At 39.2% G+C, this 19,216-nt stretch overlaps 1 protein-coding gene across 1 annotated transcript; it reads left to right on the top strand.

The window, feature by feature from the left end:
• IWS1 (interacts with SUPT6H, CTD assembly factor 1) lies at nucleotides 1–17,002 on the top strand (the record flags this gene model as incomplete). The annotated part of the gene is made up of 13 exons (XM_035894983.1): nucleotides 1–168; nucleotides 6,239–6,953; nucleotides 7,563–7,767; nucleotides 8,010–8,067; nucleotides 8,408–8,508; nucleotides 9,267–9,417; nucleotides 11,071–11,153; nucleotides 11,436–11,565; nucleotides 12,706–12,823; nucleotides 13,498–13,609; nucleotides 13,803–13,859; nucleotides 14,047–14,158; nucleotides 16,601–17,002. Coding segments are annotated over 13 exons (2,142 nt in total), but the record flags the coding sequence as incomplete, so codon positions are not given.
• Between the last annotated feature and the right edge of the window lie 2,214 nt (nucleotides 17,003–19,216).

Genomic DNA, 19,216 nt, shown 5'->3' with positions numbered 1-19,216 from the left:
ATACTGGGAGATGCCACTGAGTTTTACTTTTCTTTTCTTAACTTCGGAGTAGATGACGGTGGAGCTACTCCAGTGCAAGATGAACGAGATTCAGGATCTGATGTTGAAGATGAAGGAAATGAGCAGCACTCTGGATCTGAGAATGGGAGTGTAGGGCACCAATCAGAGGTACTACTGCAACTTTATCTAGAAGATTGCTCTTCTATAAATTGATTTTTTTTTGTTTGTTTAAAGAGGAATTTTCTCTTAACTGAGACTTACGGGTTTATTCAGTTGTTCTTAAGGGTCTCATCTGGCAAAACTTCCAGAAAGAAACGTGTCAGATAATCTCTTGACCAATATGTAGGATAGGGTCTTCTTTATTTTTCTTCTTAATTGTTAGGATATTATTCACTGTTTTGTACTATTAAAAGTTTAGTATTGTTACACTTAATTGCAAGAAGATAAAACTTTTTGGGGTTGAAATTCTTAAGCAATGGATTATGAGGAATTTAGAATTTTACCTGAAATCCTGCACGGTAATGTAAAAATACACATTATGGAGGAATAGATTGCCTTACCAAAGAATAAAATGCTCTCTTATCTTCCGTCTTTCCTCTCAGATGTGAGTGTTGACTCTCAAGTCTATTTTGTGCTATGTTTTTCACCTTGTCATTCACAAAAGAGCAGGCACAGGTTAAGGTTCCTAAATGGGATCTGTTCTTGCTTAGAGAAGCCTACACCGTGAAAAGGGTGGTGGTGCTTTGATCCAGGGTTGTATTTGCGGGAGAGTCACTTCACTTGTGGACTGACTATTTTGGTTGAAAAGAGATTCTGATAAAAGTGAAGGTGCCCTTTGGATTTCTAGGACAGTTTTGGAGCTAATTTTGAGGAATTTTTTTGTAACTTGAAATAGAAGCTTGAAATAGAATTATGTCAGGTCTTACTAGGAAGGAATAATTTTTGGCCTGTGAATTTGCATCTTCTGCCAACAAAGTTATGTTATGGAGAACTTTTTGATATTCATAAAAACTAATCAAAGCCATTTAATTCTGTTCTGCGTATTTTGTTGCATTTTATGTAAAGATCAGGATTGATTGGGTTTTCAGTGGTTATAAATTTTAAAAAATGCTTAAAATGTGTGATGTCATATACTGTAGCAGGCTGATGTGTCAAAAGGCTCAACTCTGCTGTGGTATATCTTGCGATCCTTTTTTTTTTTTTTTTTTTTTTTTTCTTCACTCCTTTATTGAATTCATACTCCCCTCAAAGTTAGCAAGTAGATGAAGATTTTATATTTGTTTAAAATGAAAGTTCTTCCCATGTATTTGAATTTGAGTGTAAAGCAGATTTGGAATTTCTCTTTTTTTTTTTAAAAGGTGTTGGTATTTATACTGGAAGAAATTGATTTGCTGCGAGGCAGCATCTCTAATTGTGACAGTAAGGATTTCATTTCAGTGTGAGAGAAAATATGTTTTTCAGCATGGGAGAAATAACTGTCTTTCAAAGGGATTTAGTACTTCTGGTTTAATTAAAAAAAATTGTGAGTGCATGGAGAGTTAAGTTGCTGCTACAGTAATATTAAGCTTTTTCTGCTGTGTATGAAAACTTGATCGCTTGTTCTTATTCTTCTATACTCCTGTGGGATTTTCATTTTACTTAACCTGGCAAAGTAGTTGGAAGTCTACCCTAAATAACAGGTAGTTGACTATTACTTACACCTTCAGGGTGTGTTTTTCAGATTTAAATGGTCAGAAAGTACTAGGACCTATTATAGTTAACCGATCCTTTTCATGTGCCTGCATTATTTTAAAGGCTTTGTTCTGTGATGGCTGTTGAATATTCCTCTGTAGATAAAATACTTCAGAAAGTCCATTAAAAAAAAAATCGAAGGAAAAAACCTGAACTAAACCACCTTTCTGTCCAGTAATATATATGGACCTTCAAGCCTTAGTGCTTTATTTGATTCAGTTCAACTCATAAACATTTGATGGTTTCTTTTTGTTACAAGTCTTGCATTTTTAGTTTTCTTTTACATTAGATTCAAAATGCAACTCAAAATGCAATAATGTGGAGCAGCTGTCTCTGAAAGGTGTAGCTTTTAGTGATTCGTCCTATTATTTACCCTAAATATTCTCTCATCCTCTTATTTCCTTCATCTTTAGGAATATGTGGGAGGAATGACACTCAAAGGTAGTAAAACCTTTGAGACAGCCTAATCAGTTAAGTCTATTTAATTACTATTTCGTCTCTAATTTAGAACTCAGATGTAAGGAACTGAAGTTTTAAACTTTCAAACTTTTTTTTCAGGTTCTTAACTTTAAAGAAAAGGGGAATCCTGAGGAATTACTTATGTAGGTCTCAGGTATGTGGGTTTTTCTTTTCCACAATTCTTTTCTGGCTTTCCTTCCCCCAGTCCCACTTTATCTATAAATGTTCTGCTTGATGTCCTTACCAATTCTGCTTTAGACAAATAGAATTAGATAACACATAGTTTTAGTACAGTAATGAATATGAAATCATGTTTACAGTGTTTGTACAATTTGGGCTCATATGGAAATCTTTAATGATGTAGATTCTTACACTTCCAAGTTGCTGCTGTCTTCACGAATTAACTTATGGTTTGACTGTGACTGTTAACAAACATACACAAATATCTGACATTTCTGAAAAAAGAGAAACTTGCTGATCTGCCTGTGATGGTTATGTATGCCTTAGTTTAACAATTGTCATTCATGAGATTGTAGTGGATGGGTCAATTTTGTTGAACTTCACTAACTTACCAAAGTAGTACCTCTTAAAAGTGGCTGCATGTTGATCCAATAAACTACCTGCTAACTGAAATTATTATGTAGAAGGATAACACTGTAAATTTGATTTTGATGTATTCCTTATTTTATACTGTACTAAAGCCTCATGTTATAGAATTCTTTCAGTTAAAAAAAAATTAAGGACATCTCAATTAAAATGTTTATAGATAAAGAGGAGGAAGAAAAGAAAGTAAAGGAATTAGAGAAAAATGCAGTAGTGATTACCTGAGACCTACTTGTTTTTGAAGATGTCTGATCTTTAAGTATTTGGAAAAGGAAAAAGAGAAAACTACAAAATTACTTACTCAATTTCTTTGAAAATACCTTTTTAGAGACGAACTAGTAAAAAAAAAAAAAAACAGGGGGGAAGGGTGGAGGGGAGACTATCCTACAGAGTTTAGTCACCTTCCTGTAAAGTTGCATGCACTTTTTATATCAAATATCTTCCAAAATATCCACAGATTCAGAAGACCTTTGCACTGATGGCTGTGGGCAGGGCCTGTCTCTTCTGTGTAGGCTTTGAGCGAGTCAGTTCTGTCTCAGCTCTGCTTTAGAAGATGCTCAGTTATGTTAATGTGCTGAGTCTGAGGTAGTGTGTCATCTCTCTGCTGGGCTTATTGCCTTGGCTAATACAATAGTGTGCTTCTTGGGTTAGCTCTGGCTGATGCTTTCCAGGCTCGGTACTAGAGTAGATGGTGCCTGTCTGCCCGATCTGTGTAGGGCGCCTATATTATCTAAGTGGTTCTTCTGTAGGTGATTATATCACAGTAGAGTTCAGCTGCTGTGACTGCTGGGGTTCTGTGGTGCAGAGCACTGTATAATCACAGTGTGAGCTAATTAGGATGCATGTCTGCTCTCTCTTCCCAGACAGCTTGGTTCTCAAGAGTGATTGTCAGTTTTTGCAGTAACAGATTAGAGAGTCAATATATTGTAAAGTGCTTCAGTAATAATGCTGTGTAATTGTAATGACTTCTTACCAAGTATTTTGCATAGGAAGTTCCTTGTAATTTAGTCATACATTCTGAATAGGTGAATATATAACCTGCAGCCACACTTCTGACCTTAGAAACATTTAAGAATCATTAGGGATTACAGTTGTTTTTTAGGTTGGGTTACTTGTTCACTAGACTTTCTAGACTGGCAGTCTGGAAGGTAATGAGCCTAACAGTTTAAACAGGAGTATTTGTATTGTTTTCTTTGGTTTTATTTTGCAAAATCCCTCATTACTGCTGACATAATTATCACTACCTATTCAGCATTAGCCATCTGAAATCAAGAGAAGACAGACAAACCCATCAAAAATTAAATGGTAGGAAAATAAGGATTAAAGAATTTCTATTATTTTAAACATCCATTTCCGTGTAGACCTCTGCATTTCAGTACTTCTCAATGACCTTACCTGTAACACTGCTGTAAAATCTGTGTTTCCTGTTCTGTTTGCAGCTGTAGTTGTCTTTAATCTTAAATAATACAGTCAGAGAAAATACATCACTTACACACGTTGTTAGTTTATTTGGGAGATACTGGGCAGGAGAGGGTAATGGAATTAATTTTTTTGTAAGGAAAAAAAGTAGTAAATAAAATCCTGTAACAAGCTGAGAGCAGTTGAGTATGTGTATGGTCATCCTCAGCTGTGCATCCTTAATTCTGTAACTTCTTAATCTTCATATTCAATTATCTAAAATTCCAAATTCGGGTTTTAACAGAACTACATTTCCTTTCTGTAAGGAGAAATGAGAAATACTGGATAATCCAGCAGCATGATTCAAAAAACTAGCATCTCTGTAGAGACAGGGGCAGGCAGTAGAGAGAAGACTACTCACTTAGATTATCACAGCCGCTGTTTTGTAGCATTAAGTAACATGGAAATAGTTGTATCTGAAGTGCATATTTTAAGATTATATAGTCCTGATTTTTTTTCTGTTGAGCAGTAACTTTCTGTTAGTAATTCTGCAGTAATTTAAAAATTATTTTATTGAGTGCTAACCAAGGGAATAAATGCGCAGGGTCCAAAATCTTACCTACCACTTAGTATAATTCTGGAGGGAGTAGTTCCTAAAAGCAACTAAAAATTAATTCAATATGTATGGTTAAGAAGGAATTTTAAATAAAACGTTAATACTATTGTGTGTTGTAGGTGTAGGATAGATACACCTGCATTATTTTGTATGGCTCTGAATGTGGGAGCGGAATGATTATAGAAAATAAAAACAGACAAAGTCTGTCTTTCCAAGGAAATTAAATTGCTGACAAAAAAAGATTTGGAACCTCCAGGACACGTAGGTCTTGAAGTATCTCCTAGGACAATATATACTCAGTTTGCAAATACATTAGTGGAAGGAGCCTAGTTGAGACAAAATCACTCCTGAGGAAAGCTTGGCTGAAGAGTGGAGTTGAGCATGTAGCAAAGAAGTTCCTTTTACAGTGTTGTTCTTTTCAGTTGAAAACAGGACTATTGTGGCAGTGACTGAGAGGTGTACTGAGTTAATGAAATGAGTGTTCAAGAGTCTAATTTGGTTTTCTTGGGTAAATGCAAGTGAGAATTTTTTTTTCCAAGTAGAAATTAGATACTGTAGGAAAGATAAAACAAGATGTTGTCATTAGTGATATTGACAGGTGGCTTGTGAAATTGTTTTCCAAAAATAGAGTGTGTGGCTCAGTATTTTTTGCCTTGCAGAAAAGGACATAAAGGTTTGTGTTTCAATTCTAAAGTTTTAATAAGACTGGCATATTTGTGCTTAGGTTATTTTGGGTGTCTGGATAGGCATGGGAGCTATCAGCTTAAGGGAGAGAAGTGCTGAATCTGTTACATTATTACACATGGAAGCACAAAACTTGTTACCAGTAATACTCTGAAAGGTCTGACTAAAACTTTCTTCCTGTTTTTTGGTAGGCTTTTGGTCTTGACATGTTCTTGACAAGTTTCCTTGGCAAAGAAGGAAAGAGCACAAGCTCTTAAGCTTCATTTGGAAAGTAATGCATGTGCAGTTTCAGTAAAACCTATTTCATACAAAACCCATCTGTTTGAGATCTTAAGTAAAAGAAAATTAAAAGTGCAAGGTACTGTTTCTTGCCTTATTACTGGGGATTTGGACTAAACCACTTCAAAGGCCTTAGTGAAAGCACTAAGCATTTACCCTCAAGGAACTGGATACTTCTTAGACGTGTCTATTTGATTGTTTTTTAAATTCTGGTACCATTTCCAAAATACGATTGAGCTGCAGGATGGACAGACTTCCATTGATCTCTTAATATTTTTCTTGATCTGAAGCATTTTATAGTTCTTTGATACAAATTGTCTGATAATTATTTCCATATAGAAAGTACTTCAGTTTGCACTACCTTGGGTAATCAAATTGGAGGAAGGACAAGCAAAAATGCAGAACATTTTTTGTTTACTTTTTAAGGTTTTTTTTGCTTAGTTGCCTGAGGTTATTTTTCTCTTTCAGAATGAACACAGTGATGGAGAAGATGATGGGCAGATGGGAGAGCCTCATATGACAGACTCTGAAAATGAAGATATCCCAAGGCAAAAAGACAGTGACTCAGATAATGAGGAGCCTCCAAATCACAATGTAAGTGATTCAGACAATGAAGCAGCTCATGGAGGGAAAGACAGTGATTCTGATACTGAGGACCGTCCAAATCGTCATTTAAGTGACTCTGAAAATGAAGATGCCTTAAATCATCGAGCAAGTGACTCTGAAAATGGAGAACCTCACAGGGATCACAGTAGTGATTTTGAAAATGAGGAATCACACAAGCAGCCGGCCAGCGACTCAGAGAGCGAGGAGCTCCATAAGCAGCCAGCCAGTGACTCGGAGAGCGAGGAGCTCCATAAGCAGCCAGCCAGCGACTCAGAGAGTGAGGAACTCCGCAAACAGCCAGCTAGCGACTCGGAGAGCGAGGATGTTTCCAGACACAAACAAGAAATAGAGTCTGAGGATAGTGATGGGGAGGACAGGAAGGAGGAAGCGCAGAATGATTCTCATCATTCAGATAATGAGCATGTAAGGGAAGGATTTCAGGGCTCTGACAGTGAAGAGGAAGCTCCTAAGAGACGAAAAATATCGGACAGTGATGAAGAAGAGAAAGAGGAGGAGAAGACAGTGAAGAGGAAAACAGCTATCCTTTCTGACAGTGAGGATGACAATGAGAAAACACGTAAGGATCTATAATGTGAAAACAAAAATGTGATGTGACAAGCAGCAGTCTTAAGAGTTAAATCATTGTTTTTATGTGAAGAAGCATCTTAAGATAAATATGAAACCATAAAGCAAATTTGGTTTTAGAGCACAACTGCATTTGTAGAGGCTATTGTTCTAACTGCAATTCTGTGTGATTGTGTATCTAATGTTTTTGAGTAGTAAGTAGGTCTAATAGAAGTAAAAGAGAAGACTGCAGTGATCTTGCTTTATACTGGCATCTGTTGTTGTGTTGATTATTCCTGTTAGTCATTTCTCTACTATGTTGTTATTTCCATAGTAATTTTTTCCTCCTTTTTTTTTTTTTTTATATATATATATACTGGGGGTGAAAGTCAGTTTTGAAATGACAGATTTTTATGGGTAGATGTGTATGGAAGCTTCAGTTACTGACTGAATAAATTAGATTTTAGAATGGATATGTTTTTTAAGAAATGGCAGTGATTTTGTATAGGAAAGCTAGTCAGCTTCCTCTTGTCCAAATCGAACTTGAGAGAGTACTTTTTTTGAGAGTACCAGTTGCACCTCTGTTATTAGGACATGTAGTAATGCTCCTTTCTGTTGGCAGCTGCAAAAAAAGTACGAATCCTTTCTGATGTCGAAGAATCTGATAGTGATGCTGCTTCAGAGAAATCTGACAAATCTGACAAAAGGAAGAAAAATATTGTATCAGATAGTGAGGACGAAGAAGAAGAAAGAAAAGAGAATGCTGGGAAGAAAAAAGAAGAGAAAGATCTGTTTGGCAGTGACAGTGAATCTGGAAATGAACAAGAGTAAGTGCTTCTGGGAATATGAATTCCTTCAAGGCTGCAGATAGTGAGACTGATAGTGAATGGAGAATGGATGAATCCCAACCAGAGAACGATTGTCCACCTTCATTGGTGGTGTAAAGAGGAAGGTTGGTAGTAGGTGGCAGAATGAAAGGTGGATCTCTGCACAGTCATTAGAAATTTTACAGAAAATGCCTTCTCACTGTTGCAGTCCGAATAGATAAATGTTACTGTTACCTTCACAGGAACCTGATCGCAGATATATTTGGAGAATCTGGCGATGAGGAAGAGGAGGAATTTACAGTAAGTGTTATTGTCTCTTGTTCACTTGCTAGATCTAATCTTCATGGGAAGGTACTCTAGAATGACTGGCTTTGAACTCATGTTCAAGTATACGCTGTATCAGGAGGGAAGCTTTGTATCTGCCGGACTCACTGAGGTAGTCTTTGGGTTAAATAACACAGCTCTTCTGTTGGGAGAGTTACTCGTGTGAAAGTCACAGGTGGAATTAGGAAGCCTTTGTTCCTCTTCCTTTTAGATCCTCTGCAGACTTGTCTGAAGCTTTTTGAATGCCAGTGTTGGGTGCCTGAGTAGATGCTCAATCTTAATCCATACACTGACTTGCACTGTCTTTACCCATCAGGGTTTTAACCAGGAAGATTTGGAGGAAGAGAAAGGTGATGCAGACATGAAGGAGACAGCAGATGAATCAGACTCTGATGATAACATCAAGAGAGGGAAGCAGTAAGTCAATGTGTTTATGCACCACTTTGTTAATAGCAAATGCAAGATGTTCGTGAAAGGGCTACTCCAGAGACTGGCTAGAATTCTTGGTTTCGAAAGGCATGGGACTATGTTTCTACAGAAAGTGTGGTCTGGTAAACTACGACAGAAAGTCCTTTCTCAGCTTGTACGCTGTAGTCACTTGGCAGTCCATAGCAGATTACCTGTGCTGCTGCTTCAGAGAGCAGTCTGTCATGGTTCACCGCAAAACCTGAATGAAATTATTATCTAATCAAAGTAGCATCTAACTCTACTTTCAGCAGTTCAGCATTGGAGTCACAGGTGTGTTTTCTCTGCTGGTGTAAGGGACAAGGTATGGCAAGACTTGCCATTAGCGTGTCTCCTCTTTCCTTTCTGTCTGCTCCAGTAGCATCAGAGCAGTGTATTACAGGCACAGGAAAGCTAAATCTTTGTCAGCTTCGGTGACAGCTTTAGCACATTTTGAACCCTGGATATTACATGTGTGCGTGTCGTTAGCTATTTTGGCGAGGTCTTGCAGACTCCTGAGGGCATCTCAGAGCCATTGAAGGCCTTTGCTGGTTTCCCAGTTTGTATGCTGAGGATAACTTAATTATCTTACAGGGGTATTGAGACATAATGCTTGTAGATTTATTGAAGAATTTTCGAAAGGTTACGCTACAGAAATACAAAATTATTTCCTACAAAGAAAGTGAGATCAGCCCTCTTCTGACCATCAGCAACCTCTTCTTGCATTTCAGTATGGACTTCATGTCAGATTTTGACATGATGCTGCAGCGAAAGAAGAGTATGAGTGGCAAGCGTAGACGAAACCGTGATGGTGGAACTTTTATTAGTGATGCAGATGATGTGGTCAGTGCTATGATTGTGAAGATGAATGAAGCTGCTGAGGTGAGTTTTCTAGGCTCCAAAGACACCTTAAAACCCAGTTCAAATCTATGGGAAAATCTTATGATCAGTAAAATACAGAAATTTGGCTGGTACCCAGGAGGAGTAATCTGTACGCTACAGAAAGCTTCCAATATCTAAATAACTGTTTAAATGTTATTTGGCTATTCTGAACTAAAACATTTCTTTCATTGAAATTGGGAGAAAATATTAACTCATTTTTAAGATTAAAATTCATTAACTTGCTAAACTTTTATCAATGTCCTATAAAAAGGGATGTATACATGTTCTATAAACTGTATGAATAAGTATATCAAAAACTGAGAAGGGGCCTGTGGTTTTAAATTCATTATACAATTACTAGCTAATTACTACTTTCTAAACTGTTTGAATGAGAGTACTGTGGTAAATGATGGCAGAGCAACAGAATTATCAGCAGTTCTGCCTTGGCAGACTGCCTTTTTCAAGGAGTCATTTTTAATGTTACTGTGCAAAGTTTATTGGGGTCTTGCCTTTTGTCAGGTATCTTCTGTTGTGGTTGTAGTTTTGTTGGAGTAGCAATCAAATTAACGAACAGCACTGTGAAACTCATGAAAACCAATTGGGGGCCATACACAGAACTTCAGAAAGAGGAATCTTACAAATAACAACAAAAAAAGAACCTTCCTGTGAACAAGATAAGAAGGATAACAAGTTTGGGGAGGAAGGGACGAGTGAGATGGTGATCTGGGAGACAACTGAGGCTTTCTTGGTCTTGACAAGAAAGTCTTTCTTGTACAAGATGATAGCTAAATGTTTCAAATGAAGCCATTAAGTTTGAAATCCTGGAAAGAAGGAAGAGCTGAGCTCCGGTATTGTGTGTATTGTAGTTAGAATCATAGAATCATAGTTCTCTAGCATGTGCCTGTCAAACCGTTCTGGGGCATGAAGAGGGGAAGAAGGGAATTAGAACAATCTCCTCCCTTGCAATAAAAAAAAAAAACATTGTGCAGAAAGAGCCTTCAGTGGATTACAGTGGAAAGGAATTACCACAGGAGGACATAAATCCCTTGATTGTAATGGGTCTTTTTTGACCATATGGGAGCTGAGGTACTGAACAGATAGTGACATTGTGGCCTTGGATGATAGTCACTTTGAAACCCAGACTTTGTTTTAGCACATGATGCACATCTGTGTGCTCTGGTGTTACTTGCATCTCTAGGTCATCCAGTTACATTCTTAGCTGAAGTGAATATACATTTTGTCACTTCCCATTGTTTTGGTTAGCTGTTTTGCTGTTGTTCAGGTGAGATTTTACTAACAAAGTTTCTAGGTTATCTCTGCATAGCTCGCATGGAGGAGTCTGCGTACCTTCAGTTTATTGCAGTCAGCCTAAATCATGAAGTAGAAAAAAAAGTTAATTTTAGGGGAAATCTCCTAATGTGATGCTTTTAAGGAAAATGTTGACTAACATGGGGACCCTTTTTTAAGAGAAGTCATCACATAATGTGTTTGGGGGCTGTAGGAAGATGGAGCAGGGTACAGAGTTAGTGTAATCCTACCAAAGTTGCTCTTCTCGTTTCATAGATGAGTATTTTTCCTGTTTATGTTGTAAAAGATGAGAGTTGATGATTTCTTCTTTTGATTAATCTGTGCTGATTCTTCAACTCCCTACAGGAGGATCGACAGCTAAATACACAAAAGAAACCAGCACTGAAGAAACTAACTTTGCTACCAACTGTAGTTATGCATCTTAAAAAGTGAGTTGTCATTCTCCCAGTTAATTATCTTGGGGAATACTGGGAATTTGGTAGATTTCATGGTGTTGACATTACAGTTGTACTGAGTATGCAGTGAAACACTTTTTTTCTTCCAAGTAAATGCTGGAGCTAGGTGGCCTCAAAACCCTAAAATTCTACATAATTTTACCTGTTTATTTAACTTGAAACTATTGTGCTGAAGGAACATCGCATCTTAAGATTTTGTATGATTTTGTATGTATTATATGACTTTGTGGCTTCTCTTTACTTTAAACTTTCTAGGCAGGACCTCAAAGAAACTTTTATTGATAGTGGTGTTATGTCTGCCATCAAAGAGTGGCTTTCTCCTCTTCCAGACCGAAGTCTGCCAGCACTAAAGATACGAGAGGAGCTTCTGAAGATCCTGCAAGAGGTTTGAAACTGACTTTTAACCATATTTGATTCGTGGCTTCTCCATGGTTTTACAATCGTGTGCTTTGGGGAAATGTTCAGTGATAAATGTGCTGCAGCTGCTACCAATGGACCCTGCAGTGAAATAGGCAAGGAAGTGAACTGCAAAATAGATGTGCTTGTTTAAAAGTTGCATTACTTTAATGAGTCTGATGTTATAGACGTGCTATATAGCTGAACAAAACTTGGCTGGGGAACTTCAGGCACTTACTTGTTAGGAAAATTTTGCCTGCGTTCACAACAAAGCAAATAGCTCTGCTAGCAGCAGGCCAGAAGACATCGCTGACAGTCTCAAGTGAACTACAGACACAAAGTTTTCTACCCGCTCTCTGACGGAGTTACGTGCTTTGGCATTTCTGGATTCTTGATAAATCTAAACTGTTTAGTCACTTGTCTTCTCTCATTCTCAGTGGCTCATACATTGTGATCGGTCACCTTAATTTGTCTTTGCTGTGTTCATAAAATAAGCATGACATAGTCTTGATAGTGAAGTAGAAGTGAAATTTTTCTTGCAGCACCACTAGTTGGCTTTATTTGACTGAAGCTCTAGAAATATTTCTCCTTGCTAAGAATTTGCAAGAGTTCTTGCCTGAATTTGGATTATTTGGCCCTGCCTGTTTCAGGATTATATGGAAATGTAGTCGTTTCCTATGTATCCCTGAGTTTTTCTCTCTTGTGGTCCCTTCTGTTTTCCAGGCTATGAGTGTGCAGTGCACTAGAAAGCCCATCATACTCAGTGTAGGCTTTTATCATTTGTAGCTAAGCTGATTACTTGAATGCTTTTGCCCTGTAAGTTTTTATCTTTAGAAAATGAATGCTTTAAAGGCAGTAACTCGGTTTTTGGGCAATACAAACAAAAGAGCATTTGGAATAAATAGTTCTGGAAACGTAATTAATTTTGTGTTGTATAAAACCCAAGAATGTTAAGGCAAATTTATGGGGTTTTGCTGTTTGATACTTTAACCGGTTCCTAGTGGGACAATGAAAAATTTTTTCAAGCTTACCGTGAAGGCGAGTTTTGGTATTTTTTAAAAGTTCAGTGGCACCGTTAATGTTCAGACATAATTGCTTGCTATTTTCTGACTTATCCTTTACCCTGCAGCTGCCCAGTGTGAGCCAAGAGACCCTGAAGCACAGTGGCATTGGACGAGCAGTGATGTACCTCTACAAACACCCTAAAGAGTCGAGACCTAACAAGGATATGGCAGGGAAGCTAATCAGTATGTAAACCCCCCTTTGCCTTGCATCAGGGAGATTTCACTGATAATTTAATTTCTGCATCAGTCTGTTGCATGTTTTTTTTGCTGTCATCTGTAGCAGCTGACATTCTGCAGTGTAGGAATTGAACTAATCTGTTTCATTGCTTTGTTTGAAGAGCTCTTAACAAACGGTGTTACATTAGCTTCTGCATGCACCTGTTTCCTGTTTCTTCCATTCTCGTTCTGAACCAGAGGATGGCATTTATTTTGCCCAGATTCTCTCTTGGCTAGCTGGATGACTAAAAGGCTACTTCTTGAACAGCCGTAGTCCATGTGTAGTGCATTCTGTCCTGAACGACTGCAAACTGGTTATAAACTTGTCTGTTCTTGAGGAACTATTTTGCCTGTTTCTAAAATGTGGAGTGTCAGGAGCTCCTGACACCAGGAGCTTGGAGAGATTCTAAAAGAGCAGGCAACAGCAGGAGACTTTATGGATGAAAGCTCTTTCTTAGTGTCCACAAGGCTGGATTTCCCTGAAATATTAAGGGCTCAAAAATAATTTCTTTGGTTGAAAGGAAGCATAAATACTTGCCATAAACTTTGAAAGCTGTATTTGGTCACCAGAGTGGTCTGGAGATAAATTTCAGAGGCCTAGTATTTGTTAACCAATTTTTATTTTTTTTTTTTTTTAATAGATGAATGGTCTCGACCCATCTTTGGCCTTACCTCAAACTACAAAGGCATGACAAGAGAAGAGAGGGAACAGAGAGATTTGGAACAGATGCCTCAGCGAAGGAGATTGAGCAGGTAGGAGTAGCAGGCAGAAACATGAAATCCTTTCTTCCTAAGCTCCCATCAAAAACAAAGTGGTGTGTAAGTATTAAGGGAAATAAAAGGATAATAAGTTAAGACCTCTCTTTTCTTTTACCACAGTTGACTGTCTTTTAAAAGTACTATCTTTCTCTGTCTATAGACGCCTGTAAAATTTTTTTTCTTGCAGCTCTGGTGGTCAGACCCCCCGCAGAGACCTTGAGAAAGTGTTAACTGGAGAGGAAAAGTAGGTTGGATTTTCTCTTTCTGTAAATTTTGATTAGAAAGAAGTATTTCAGTGGCACTAAGAACACGCAATTTGTTTTGAAGTTTTAGAGGCAGTGGTGTCAGAGGTAGAACACCTTGCACAAGATTGCTCATGCTTCTTTCTGTGTAAGATCTGTCTCTAACAGTCACGTCTTTTTTTTCTGCAGGGCTCTTAGGCCCGGAGACCCCGGGTTCTGTGCCCGTGCGAGGGTGCCGATGCCCTCCAACAAGGACTATGTGGTCAGGCCAAAGTGGAATGTGGAGATGGAGTCCTCCAGGGTAAGCACTGCAGTGTGGGGATAGCTTAGCCTCACCTAGTGACTCTGTACCTAAGCTGTCTCTTGATTAAGCCTGGGAATCTGTCACCTTATTGCCATGGCTACTGTACCATACGTTTCTTGTAAGTGGCTCTTCTAATCCGTGTAGACAGTAAGTTCTGCCATCAAGTGAACTGTTTTAAGCTCATCATGTACTTTCACTCAGGTATCGTTGCTTCTCTTAACCAAAAAGAGATTTTTCATGTGAACTGTTCTAGAGTTTCTCTCCAGGGTGAGAATCTGATTACAGGCCTCTTATTTTAGAGCATTTTGAACTAAAGCCACAATTCAATAAGTGCATCACTGATATTTTTATCTCTCTCCTAGTTTTTTCTGTCATGTTCTGATAATATTGCAGTTTGGGAAAACTTGAAAGTTTTGGTAAACATGAACAGCTTCAGTAGAGGCCTTTGCCTTGCTTTATTTGGTTCATCCATCTACCTTGCACAGTTTAATTTAAAAGTGGAATACATGGTAGAGCACATGTAAACGGAAGAAGTAATTATTACTGTGCTTTCTGCTGTTTTCTCTCCTTCTGTGCATTAATTAAGATATTGTTTCTAGCCAGGGACTATTAAGAGAGGTATTAGTCGCTTGGAAAAACACAAGAGACGGTTTGCTGAACAGAAACGACTCAGCAAAGTGCATCGGGCCATCAAGTTCAGCATTGAAGGCAACAGGATGCCCCTGTAGCCATGACACTCTGCCTTCCCCAAGTTTGAGAGGTATCCCTCCAGGGAGGTGTGAACAGTGCATGTGCTTCAGCTGTTGGCAGTTTGTACTTACAGAAAAGCAGTGTGCACGCCCTAACTTAAACTTGGAAAACTCTCCTCGTATTCTCTCATGTCTGTACTGTGACCTAAAAGGTAACTCGTACAGGAAAAAATAGGACATTTGTCACGATACCTGCCTCAACAGCGTCAGGGTTGTTAAATGAAAATACCTGTATGCAAAACCAGCTTTGCACCACCTGTGGTTTTGAATGTTGTTCTGACATAAATTGGGTTCTCCAGGTTTACCCAACCTGACACAGGAGTTCTTAACCTTAGTGTAGGGCCTGATGTCACTGTATGCCAGCATCTGTGGCTGAGGCTTTCCTGGTCCAAAGTAACGTATTTTTCACACTTACTCTTGCAAGGAAGTTGAGTGACGTGAGGCTTCAGGGGTGGTTGACAGGAGGCAGAGAACAAGACCTCTGCAGACCCAGAGGGAGAAGAATCCCCTGCTGTGAATGCAGGGTGGAGGGAGATGCTCAATGACATAGACCAGTGCGGGAATTGTTTTGGCATTAGTCTGTGTTTCAGCTCTGAAGGCAGGGCTGCCACAAACTAATAGTGACAGGAGAAGGCTAAAACAGATGGTAGGTAACTGTTGAGTTTAAGCTTCATATTTATTTGTTTAAAAAAAAATTATTTTTTTAGAAATCAATGTGAAATTGCAGATATCATTTCAATGAATAGTGAACAGTGTTATGAATAAAGTTTATTTAAAATCAGTGTGTCAGGAGGGCCTTCCTCAGTGATGGGAACAAGAGGTTCAGTTTCTAATAGATGTGTTTTGTCAGGTATTAAGTAGCATGTTCTGGATACCTCCATTTCTCCCAAACTTAAAAGGTGTGAAGTTTCCATCATTTATTGTTTCTGTTGGCCTAGTTAGGGGAAATTGCCTTCCAGGACGTAATGGCTATGGATTGGAAAGTCCTTGCTGTTTGTCTTCAGTGGCGTTTCTCTACAGAATCACTGTATCTAATGTGTGCAAAATAACTGCTGCGTCATCTCTGTTTTTCATTTGCAGTTAAAATACAGAGATGAAATGCAGCAACTCTTCTAATAATTTGTATGGTCAGCTTAGGCTTTTCTTTTGCTTCCCCCTGCACCTCCTTTTTCCCAATAATATCTTGCTTTATAAGTACTAGTGACTACTGGTGACCTTTAAAATAAATTGCGGTTTGGAATTGATGTGTCAAATCAATCCACCTCAGTTACTGCGTATTTGTGTCTAAAGTCTTCCCCCCACAGGAAGCCTGTATGTATGACACCATCGTGCAGTGTATTTCTGACGCTGAACTCCAGCCAATACAGATACAAAACTGTTCCAAACTGTGTATTCAGCCGGCATGTGAACAACTAACGTGGTTATCAATCCCTCTAATGGGAAAGCTTTACTGTGTGATGTTTTTGAGTGTGACTGCCTCAACATATGCAATGCATATATTGAAGGAACCATTTTATCCACTTTGTGGGGAGAGAATGTGTGCACGTGTGCGCACAGGCATACACAACCAGTTGGAACCAGTAGCTTCATCAGCTCCCTCTTGCAGGTTTAACCTTGCATGCATTGCTTTTCTTGAACCTCTGGGACGTCTGCTTTTTTTCAGTGGTAATTATTAGTTTTATTTTTTAAGTTCCAGGGGACCTCTAAGAAAGGGGTGAGTCGACTGGACAAACAGATGCGGAAATTCACAGATATCAGGAAAAAAAGCAGATCGGCCCATGCAGTGAAAATCAGCATTGAGGGCAATAAGATGCCATTGTGACCCTTCACAGAATACCCCATGATCTCTGCTGTAGGACAATACACCCATAGACTCTTGGGAGACCTTTACAATTTTTTAACAACTCGTTTGGGTTTTATTGAATCTTTAAATTTTTGGTTCAGGTTCTGGTATAAGATGTCGTCTGAGGACTGTGAATAGGGGACTTCTTTCTCCTGATTGTATTTAAACTTGCTCTACTGTGTCCTTTGTACAGATCACGTATTTGTTGTATTGCAACACTTTAGACAATAAAACATATGTTTTTTTGGGGGGCTGTCTGTTGATTGCTGAAGAGAATGTCTGTACGGACCACTTGGTATGTGGAAAAGCTGCTAAATGTTAATTTTCTCTTTACCATTGTCCATTTTTTCTTTATTTGGTGCTTTATTAATCAGCTGTTCTCTCTTTGGAGATCTACGTGTCTTTGTTTTGATTAGAAATATTGACCATCTTCCATGCAAGGGAATTCATTTTTCATGAAAGTATGATGTAAAAGTTCAACAGCCCAGCAACGAGCCCCTAAAAATTCCAGCAGCTTTCAGCTAAAATGCTTGAAGACAGACAGACAGCAGCATTTCACTACTATTGATCCTGCATGCCAAGGTCCGACACTTTCACGCTGCACATGTGAAATCTTTCTTTTTATAGGAAAAACTTGATTAACTCCAAATGGGACAATGAAAGTTACTTTTCAGGTTGGATACACTGAAATAGATGCCAGACAAATACCAGTGCCATTTGCTTGTCTTTTTTTTTTTTTTTTTTTTTTTTTTGTGCTTTGTGCAGGATTTAGATTGGCTGGGTGGAGCCTTTGCTGCAAGGCCTTGTTACTGCTAGGACTTCGTTCTGTAGAGGTGAAAGCCATGTAAATTTTTTTTTCTTTTGTTTTGCTTTGGTATTTCGGTGGCTCAAAGGTGTGTTGCTCTGTAGCCCATGAGCAACTTTCTGAAGGGTTTCTTTTACCAGGGGTAAGGAGAAGGTTCCTGTCTCTGTGTTAGGGGGATAATGCTGCTGTTTCTTCGTCCCTGGTGCTACAGAAAGACAGCAGAGCAACATTTTGTACCTCTGCTGCTTTACCGCTACCTCTGAAAATGTTTTTGTCTGCTGAGCTTGCCTACAGGAAGAGGACTCTTCCCCTTGCATGGCAGTTTTGGAATTTCACGAAGAAAGTCATCTTCGTTCCAGCAGAGCACAGCCTAGTTGCTGTAATGTGTGGCTGTAATTCTGTGAATTCTTTGAGGTGGGGATCTTGGTGTTGGCTGGCTTAGAGGCGCTTGGTACCTCTGGCATCTGCTGGCACTGGTAACGAGGAGAATGACGGTACGTGGATGGTCACATTTTGCTATGCTCCTGTGAGACTGAAGGGGGCTGACAGTAAAATAAAGCTGTTTGCTGGGACATGAAGCAAAAGCTAAGGAGGAGGCCTGCGCTGGAGAGACCCTAGTAAAGGAACTCTGCTCGTAAAATTACTTCACCTACTCTTGCCCGGTATGCTTGTGGCATGGTACCTGACCTCAGGTGGGGTTGTTTAGCATGCTGAGAGTTTCAAGGTGGGGTGGTGGTGTCCCTTTTTAATTAAGCATTTATTGAAAGGCAGGCAGTCCTTACTGTCATACTGGTAGGTGCAGTCATGAAAAGTAACTGAAGGGCATAGAGCTCGTCATACCCAGGTTCCATTGGGCCTTGAAGGGCTAGGATGGGCTTTTTTTGCTCTTTTCTTGTGTCACCCCAACTTTTTTTTTTTTTTAAGTTCTGGTCCTGCAATCATGGGGGACTGGGAGCTATTTTTAAAATCTGTGAGCTGTTTCCTTAAAGTACTGACCCTGGTGGTCTTGTGCAGTCCTAAGAGTTTCTTGCCATCAAAATGAATTCTAGCTTGGCAGTGTATGTTCTCCGAGGCAAAGGAAAAGGTTCTGTTTCTTATGGAATGGTAATTAATAATGGACTTTTATAAGGCTTTGAACAAAGCTGAGGGAAAGACCCATTCATCACTGTGACTGATGGCTTTAATTTAAACTTCATAGTGAATTGTAAGGTCACAAAATGTCTTTTGACAGGGGTGACATATTCAGTACCCCCAGGTCTTTTTCCACGGGGTGGCTTTCCAGCCACTCTTTGCCAAGCCTGTAGCATTGTGACCAAAGTGCAGGACCCGGCACTTGGCCTTGTTGAACCTCATACAGTTGTTGGCCTCAGCCCATTGATCCAACTTGTCCAGGTCCCTCTGCAGCGCCTTCGTACCCTCGTGCTGATTGACACTACCACCCAGTTTGGTGTTGTCTGCAAACTTACTGAGGGGACACTCCATCCGCTCGTCCAACAAGACCAGCCCTAGAACTGAGCCCTGGGGGACACCACTTGTGACTGGCTGCCAACTGGATTTAACAACTCCATTCACCACAACTCTGGGCTCGGCCATCCAGACAGTTTTTTTAATCCAGCAAAGACTACACCCATCTAGGCCATGAACTGTCAGATGGCCGA

Source organism: Egretta garzetta, unplaced genomic scaffold (genome assembly GCF_000687185.1).
Source record: "Egretta garzetta isolate BGI_Z169 unplaced genomic scaffold, ASM68718v1 scaffold775, whole genome shotgun sequence".
Taxonomy (NCBI): Eukaryota; Metazoa; Chordata; class Aves; order Pelecaniformes; family Ardeidae; genus Egretta; species Egretta garzetta.
The sequence above is the reverse complement of the archived record's forward strand: the minus strand, read 5'-3'. Positions and strand labels throughout refer to the sequence as shown.